At 42.9% G+C, this 8,102-nt stretch overlaps 1 protein-coding gene across 2 annotated transcripts in view; it reads left to right on the forward strand.

The window, feature by feature from the left end:
* SPRY2 (sprouty RTK signaling antagonist 2) overlaps positions 1–5,331 on the forward strand; it is a 6,059-nt gene extending 728 nt beyond the window's left edge. The window contains exons 1-2 of one of the 2 annotated variants that reach the window (XM_005421111.1): positions 1,499–1,703; positions 3,556–5,331. In XM_005421111.1, coding sequence (XP_005421168.1) covers positions 3,607–4,542 — 936 coding nt within the window. In that variant the 5' untranslated portion in view covers positions 1,499–1,703; positions 3,556–3,606 and the 3' untranslated portion in view covers positions 4,543–5,331. Of the gene's footprint in view, positions 1–1,498; positions 1,704–3,555 lie in introns of those variants that run through there. The other variant, XM_005421110.2, reaches the window with a different exon arrangement.
* The last annotated feature ends 2,771 nt before the right edge of the window (positions 5,332–8,102 follow it).

Genomic DNA, 8,102 nt, shown 5'->3' on the forward strand with positions numbered 1-8,102 from the left:
CTTCTTCGTGCTGCTGCTGCTGCGGGGGGCCGGGCGCGGGAGGTCCTGCGCGCTCCTGCCTCGCTGGGCACGCGTGGGTTTCCGACAAGCCCCGGGGGAGGTGAAGGGAGGGCGCAGCGGGGCTGGCGAGCGCCGGGGCTGGCGGTGCCCCGCTCCTGGGGGAGAAGGAGCAACCCGCCTTGCAATGCGTGATTTACGCCTGTCTCTTGTGGCGTCAGGAGATCCGTGCGATTCGGAAGTGAGTGCACGTCTGGTACAAATATATACGTGTGTGTGCGTGCGTGTGTGTAAGCATAGATACTTCTCCTGTGATGAAATTAATTCGATCTGTAAGACGAGGAAAGTCCTTGCCTAGGTTCTTCTATGCAGAGAGCATGTGTGGAGGGGAAGGAAAAAACATAATTTTTACTTACTTTTTTTTTTTTTTTTTGTGGGTTTACTTCGTGAAAGGCCCCTTCCCCCATTAAAAAAAAGAGGAAAAAAAGAGAAAAAAATAAGAAAAAAAAAGCTGCTGATGTTTTCAGCAAGCTGTTTGTGTGTCACTTTGCCCCACCCCGATGGTAAAGTCCCTTTTGCCCTAATCCATAGTCTGATCACACACTCGGCCCTTAATGGGGGTTTCAAAGCACTTTGAAAGAAGAGGAGGTGGTTGGTGTGTGTGCGGTGGGAATGGGGGTGGGGGTGCCTTGCACAGGCTCCGGCCACAAAACAGAAATTCACGGGCAGAGGACTTCTCAGCTGTACACGGGATTTTTCCACAGCAGGCAAGAAGCCCCTCGAGTTTTAAACCTCTCCAAATGTGCCGAACGCGAAACCCGTCCCCCTCGCTCACCCTTTTGCCAAGCCCAGTTTGAAAGAAAAGAAAAGTTAGCAATGCTGGCACTTGAGCTCGGTGAGAGTGGACTTTGGCTCTTAGAAGTGGGGAATCGTGTTATCACACACATGCACACACAAAAAGGCAAATCTGCTTCTCTCGCTCTTGGCGGATGCGAAGGGGAGAAGTACTAGGTCAGAGGAGGGAGAGATGTGCCCTCCCGTCAGGATTTTCAGGCAAATGTAGGTTTGCAAATTAATGTGCTGGTTCTTTGCATCCTATCCTGTTAGCGGATCTATGACGGGGAGAAAAAACGGGGAGCACCCGGCTCGGCCCGATGCCCCACTGGAAATGCCTCCCGGGTCCCTCCGGGCTGGGGCGGAGCGGGGCGGGCTGAAGGTCAGGCAATTTGCAGAATATGCGTAAAATAAGAGGAGCTTTTCCAGCGGCTGGCTTTGTGAAGTTGAATGGGTGTTTAGGGCAAGGCGAGAGGGGGTAATCTGCCTTTTGCCCAGCTGTCCCGGAGGTGTTGTCTGAACCGTCTGCAGGGCGCCTGGCACTTCCCGGGAGGGGAAGCTCCTTTAGCATCTCCTGGGGGAGGGCAGGGGGGAAGAGTTAAAAGGAAACATGGGTTTGACTTTCTGATAAGGCGGCTGAAGCTGCCCCCTCCCACCTCCCGGCCCGGAGGATGTCTCCTGGTTATCTCCAGGTTGTCTGCACTCTTCGGCGGGCCAGGGGCTGTCGCCTCCCACCTGCTGCGCGCCCCCCGCCCGAGACGGAGCTGGAGGAGGGGAGGGAAGCGGAGAGCGGAGGCTGCTTTTCCAGCTCCCACCTTGGCGTCTGAGGGGGGCTCCGCCACCGATCCCGGGGTCGTCTGAAGCGCCTTCAGGTCAGGGTCAGCTTTGCTTTTGCAGCGGGTTGACATTTCTGGAGAGGCAGGGGCTGATCCGGCGTACCCTGCAGGCTGGCTGGGGCTGGTGGAAACCTGGACGCGGAGGAGACATAGGGCTGCCAATTCCTCTCAAGAGTGGGGAAAGCATTTTATTTTCTATTATTTCCTATCTCCAGATAGTTTCAGAGGAGGTGAACATCTACTTAGGCTGTTGGTTGAAACTTTTGGTATGACAGAGGTTTTAATTTGAAAGAAAAAAAAAAGTATAAGCAATGCTTCAAGCCAAGTTTGCAAGACTTTTTTGGGGGGTGTATGGGCGGGGGGGTGGGGGGAAAGGAGCACCGTAACATACATCCTGTGTCCAAAACCAGGATTTAACAATATTTAAAATAAGTGGTCACTCTTAAAAGTTAGAGATTTGTCTATATGTATTTATTTTATTTTGTTTAAGGAAAAACACTTGAAGGAGGGGAGCCAGGAGTTAAAAGGTTAAATGTTTTGCATTGATGTTAGAATAAAGACTGTGTCTTGAGATACTCTTTGTTAAACTGTTTGGCTATATTTTACTATTCTGCAGTACAGTATTATTGTTGGTAACTGATGTGTACAGAGTAACACTATGGTGCTCTTTCTAGGTATAATTGAAGACATTGTGTGGTCCTTGTAAGAAGTTTGGTTCCTGCTTGGGTTTTAATTGTAGAATATTGTTCTGGATTTTTGTATAGGTAATTGGATTTTGGAGCCACTTTAAGATATGATAAAGGCAAAACAAATATTAACTAATTTAGAGGGCAGTACTTGAAACTTGCGCATATTTGAGTGTGGAAGTTATTTACAAGTTCTCATCTTCTGTGTCTTTTACTGGCTTTTCATTTAAATTCTAAAGTCTGCAATTCTACTTTGCAGTTAACGATCCTTTCAAGTAATATTCAAAATCAAGTAGATGTCTTGGATGCTGGCATTATTTGAATATGTTATTCATGCCTCTATCCCACAAGCCACTCTTGATAATATTTACAATTTGAAATGTAGTCTATGGAATTTTTTACACATAAATAAAAACAACAACCAAACAACTGTGGTAACATTGCTTTTGTAGTTCTGAGCCTTAAAATAACAATCACAGTGGTGTGCACCAGTATGACACACACTAAAATACTGGAGAGAGATATTTTTACTTGTGCTGTTGAAGTTTTTGGTAGCACTAACTCATTTAATGTCTAACCTCAAACATTTTATTGCTATTTAGTGTTTTTCTTGGGACCATTGGTATTAAACTAAAATTTCCTATTTACATCATGTAAAGTTTAATGTGTAAAGAGACTAGCCTACCAAAATATTATCCAGTTTTAAACAAAATTGGAGAATTATATGTCTGTCATCAGCAGGTCACATTACACTTGCTAAATACTTGCAGGATAGTTTGTTTGGTTTTTTTTTAGTATAAGGTTTTCAGTAGCCTGATGTGAAAAGAAGTGTCACTTCAAGTGGCTGAAATGTAATCACTTTAAAGGCCATGGTCTAACCAGAAGATGGCCTGAGAAGCCTCAGTCAGCAGGAGTAATACCTAGACTTTCCAGAGCCACAAGTTAAGTTGCATGGTCCTAGGAAAGAGTCCTAGGGATTCTTAAAGGTCCTTAAGCTCTCTGCAGCAGTAGGCAGAACAGGCCAAGGGAATTTGGTCACTCAGCTGACCAGTGCCAGTGCTTGTCCCAGACGTGACTCCTTTTTTTAATGGCTGATGCATTACTTGATTGTCTGCGGTGCTGTGGGGTCCTGCAGGCTTGAAAAGCTGCTGGAGGGAGCATGAGACATGTTTCAATAGTGAATCCTCTCTTTTTTGCTCCAGGATTTCAGATGTGTTCTAAGCCTGGCGGGGTGAGCAAGCTTCTGGGCACAGATGGAGACTCAGCACGGCAGTGGGTCGCAGCCCTTACTACAGGCTCGGCGTGACAGTGGGAGGCCGCACGGGGAGCCCGACCTGCGGGATGTCCTGATGCAGCAGGTCCACGTCTTGTCCTTGGACCAGATCAGAGCCATCCGAAACACTAATGAATACACAGAGGGACCTACGGTGGCTCCACGGCCGGGGGTCAAGTCTTCTCCTCGGGTAACAACCCAACCCAAAAATGAAAGGCCCCATGGGTTGCCTGAGCATCGTCATTTTAGCCGGATCCAGCACATGCAAACGCACTCGTCTCCTCGAGCACCTCTGTCCCGGTCCATCAGCACAGTCAGCACGGGCTCACGGAGCAGTACGAGGACAAGTACGAGCAGTAATTCATCAGAACAAAGACTTCTGGGATCATCTTCGGGGCCAGTTGCTGATGGGGTAGTCCGAATGCAGCCCAAGTCTGAGCTCAAGCCAAGTGAGCTGAAGCCACTGAGCAAAGAAGACTTGGGAGCACACAGCTACAGGTGTGAGGACTGTGGAAAGTGTAAGTGTAAGGAGTGCACTTATCCAAGGACCCTCCCCTCATGTTGGATCTGTGACAAGCAATGTCTTTGCTCAGCCCAGAATGTGGTTGATTACGGGACTTGTGTTTGCTGTGTGAAGGGCCTCTTCTATCACTGCTCTAATGATGACGAGGACAACTGTGCTGACAACCCCTGCTCCTGCAGTCAGTCACATTGCTGCACTAGGTGGTCTGCCATGGGTGTAGTGTCCCTCTTTCTGCCTTGCTTGTGGTGTTACCTGCCAGCCAAGGGTTGCCTTAAGTTGTGCCAGGGCTGTTACGACCGGGTAAATCGGCCTGGGTGCCGCTGCAAACACTCCAACACCGTTTGCTGCAAAGTCCCCAACGTACCCCCCAGGAACTTTGAAAAGCCAACATAGCATCGCTAGCCAGAAATACTAAAGTAACGAGGATGATTATGTTAACGTACATATGCAACCAACTAAGCAGCTATGGTCTTGGCACTGTAGTAGAAGGGTTGGGGATGTACTTTGCTGTTTGCAGTGAAATGCTTTTCTGTGTGTGTGCCATCTTAACTGATACGCTTGTTAGAATCCAGCTAGTGGCATACAGGGGAAAAAAAAGGGATGCAGTACATTGTGACCCACATATTGCATAAGCTAAAGCAACACAGACACTCCTAGGCAACTCTATTGTTTGTGAATAGTACTTGCAAAATTTGTAAATTAGCAAATGACTCCTTTTTTTTTCATTGTTTTCTGCCAGAGATAATGTGCTATATTTTTGTATATACAATAATATTTTCAACTGTGAAAAGGAAGTGCTGTCATAAGACATGGCACAGTCACAAAATATTATACTAATATGTTGTACATTCGGAAGAATGTGAATCAATCAGTATGTTTTTAGATTGTATTTTGTCTTACGGAAACCTTCTATTACAAGACTTTGATTTCCCTTTGGACTTCATGTATATTGTACAGTTACAGTAAAATTCAGCCTTTATTTTCTAATTTTTTCAACATATTGTTTAGTGTAAAGAATATTTATTTGAAGTTTTATTATTTTATAAAAAGAAATATTTATTTTAAGAGGCATCTTACAAATGTCACCCCTTTTTATGAGGACGTCATAGTTGCTGCAAGTGAGGGGTGAATGATGCATATGTTCACTATAAAATAGAAAATATATTAACGTTTGAAATTAAACTGGGCTACTTGTCATTTTTTCCCATTTATTGTTCTGAGTTGGGAGAATTGATACTTATAATTGCAAACTTCACAGTGCTATAGTCACAGTGAGCCTAATGTGAAACCAAAAAGAGATTTTTAAGTGTATTCTTTTGTTCTTGTTTACTTCTTCACCTGAAAACAGTGCAAGATTTTTGCTCCCTTCCTTTCCACAAATGTCCCATATACTGTTCCTACAAGAGAAAAGGAAAATGAACATAGGAAAATGCATTAATTCATTCCAGACTAGGACCAATAGGCACTGAAAGCTTGACCTGTTCTATAAGTGATGAGCTTTTGTGCTTCAAATAGGAAATAAGTAATCATTCACAAAAAATGTTAGGCTTGCATGGCTTTACTCAGTGAGAGAGAGGAGGAAAAAATGTAATTAATACTGTCAATGCAAAAAGCTTGCAGGATTATTTGTTAAAGTTAGAAGAGTATGCCACAGGGAATGATAGATCTGAATGCAGTCCAGCCTTATGTCAAACATTTGCCTCAGTTGTAAGAAGAAAGTTGCTTGATTTGTCATTCGTGGCAGTTACCTTCCACTGAGGTCAAAATCCTTTCCCTGCCAAGTTTCCCACCGGAAGCCTAGAGAATGATTTACCTTTCTTTATTAACAAACTATCATTTCCTGTTCTGAGCATGTCTCTCCAAGTTTAGAGGTCTTAATGTTCTATTTTATTTATACATTTCTTAAGCTGGCATTTAAGAATAGTTGTAAGTATTTTTAAGCTGATGCTCAAAAAAAGTCTCCCAGCCTTTTCTGAAGCCCCTCCAAGATAAACAAGTTATTACTAATAAATTAAGAACTCACTAGAAGCTGAAAACCAGAGCATTGAGTAAATGTTCTGTCTTTTTGCCCCTTAATTTTCATCTTAGGTCTGGTGTTTGGATGGTTTTACATAGGTCTGTAGGACTCAGAAATCTTACACTGTGTGTTTGTGCATATTGGTTATCAATCATCAGGTGAAATTAAAAGTGCTTGTTCTCTTTCTCTTTTTTTTTTTCCTTACCTCTGTGGTGAAAAATGTAAGCTGGTTTACTTTCTGCACCAGCTGGCTGGATACTTTGGTATACAAAGACGAACAGTATATATTTAGCTTTCTGAGTGGAATTTGCCAGGGTAGCTTATGTTACATGAGTAGTTTGTTCATATTTAAAGCACATCAGTATACTGTAACTGAGTAGTGGACTGTATATGTGAGATTGTGCTTGGCTGCTGATAAACAGAGATTTTTATTATTTAATTATGGGTTTTTTTAGCAATTTTGTTCTTGAAGAGGTTAATAACCATCATGTGTTTCCATTCACTGAATGTAGTTCTTGAATTAGGTTAGGTGCTTGTGCTTAAACTGTCCTGGGCTAGTCTTGCTGATGAAAACAAGCACTAGGGGAATCTTTAGGCTCCATCTTGGAAACCCCAAGTCCCACCAATTTCAGTAGACAGTAAATACGGTGTTTTCACTGGATTGATGAACTTGACAAAACTGAAGGCAAGCCCAGTCTTTTCAGTGATTTGTGTTTCAGTTGAAGATAACTCCACAGAAAGCGGAAGGTAAAACTGGAAAACTGGGATGGCTGAGCAGCACAGCAGTCAAAGTGGGTGAAACTCGAAAGTCCTACTAGCTGAAGTCCAAAACTAAAATTGTGGATGTGTTTTCTTTTTGCAGTATAGTAAGTTCTCTGTCTGCCTAGTTAGGTTCTAAGGGAAAAGGAAAACCATCTTCTTGTTGGCAGTGAAACTTGAAGCTGGTTTAAACACTGAGCAATGGTTGTGACCTTCCATTTGGTTCTTAATGAGGATAGTGAGTCCCACCCACCCCAGGTAAGCCCATTACCAGAAACTGGGCAGGATGTATGAATCTTGGGAGCAAGGATGTAGGGAAGTGTGGCCTGTTGGGCTAACTATGGCACTCGGGTCTAGGCTTCAGTTAGTATGGATTGATGTTTGTGCCCACTGGACTCTTAAAAGCTCTCTTGTGTATATTAGTTAACGTCCTAATATTGCACTTAATTAGATAAGGTTTAGTATTCTAAATAAAACCAAAATCTTGCCTCAAGCAGATTAGATTGTTTTAATAAGAATTAAGAGGGCTTTTCAAGTGGATTGAGATAATGTTATTAAAGCATGCCTACTTTATCCTTTGAGATAGGAAAGTGGAGGTCCAAGTAAGGAAAATTTTCCATACACAGGTTTTGAGGATAACCATGAAAGTCATGCTTGATATACATCATATAGGACTTTAATTTTAGACTGCTAGGAAGTCATGAGTGAGAGCAAAACCCTTATTATTGCTCCATTTGTTGTGTTGCTGCTTCAGAGTTTTGATCTGTTAACTTACAGATTCCTTAAGGTTTGTTTAAGGTATAGAGATTTGCAGGATTGAACTGAGAGGTGACACTAGTAACAATGGAAACAAACAGCATTTTTTCAAATTATTTTTCTCTATGATGTAAGCTACAAATAAATACATCAAATTTAGAGACATTTAGAAATTCCTCTATTAATATCCTTGGGATCTTCTTTTCTTACTTTGCTCTTTATTGGTTTGAAACTTGGTTATAATTTCTTTTCTGAGATAGGGATCATAGCAGTATAAAACAGGGGGAAAAAAAGGAGGAGAGACTCGGATTTAAGTAGAGAATAAAAAGTGCTTTGGATGGAAATAAAATGTGTTCCTAAAGGATTTGAAATCATATTCAGGTGAGTATTTACATTCAACAGATTTACCAAATCAGTTTTC

Source organism: Geospiza fortis, unplaced genomic scaffold, assembly GCF_000277835.1.
Source record: "Geospiza fortis unplaced genomic scaffold, GeoFor_1.0 scaffold45, whole genome shotgun sequence".
NCBI lineage: Eukaryota > Metazoa > Chordata > Aves > Passeriformes > Thraupidae > Geospiza > Geospiza fortis.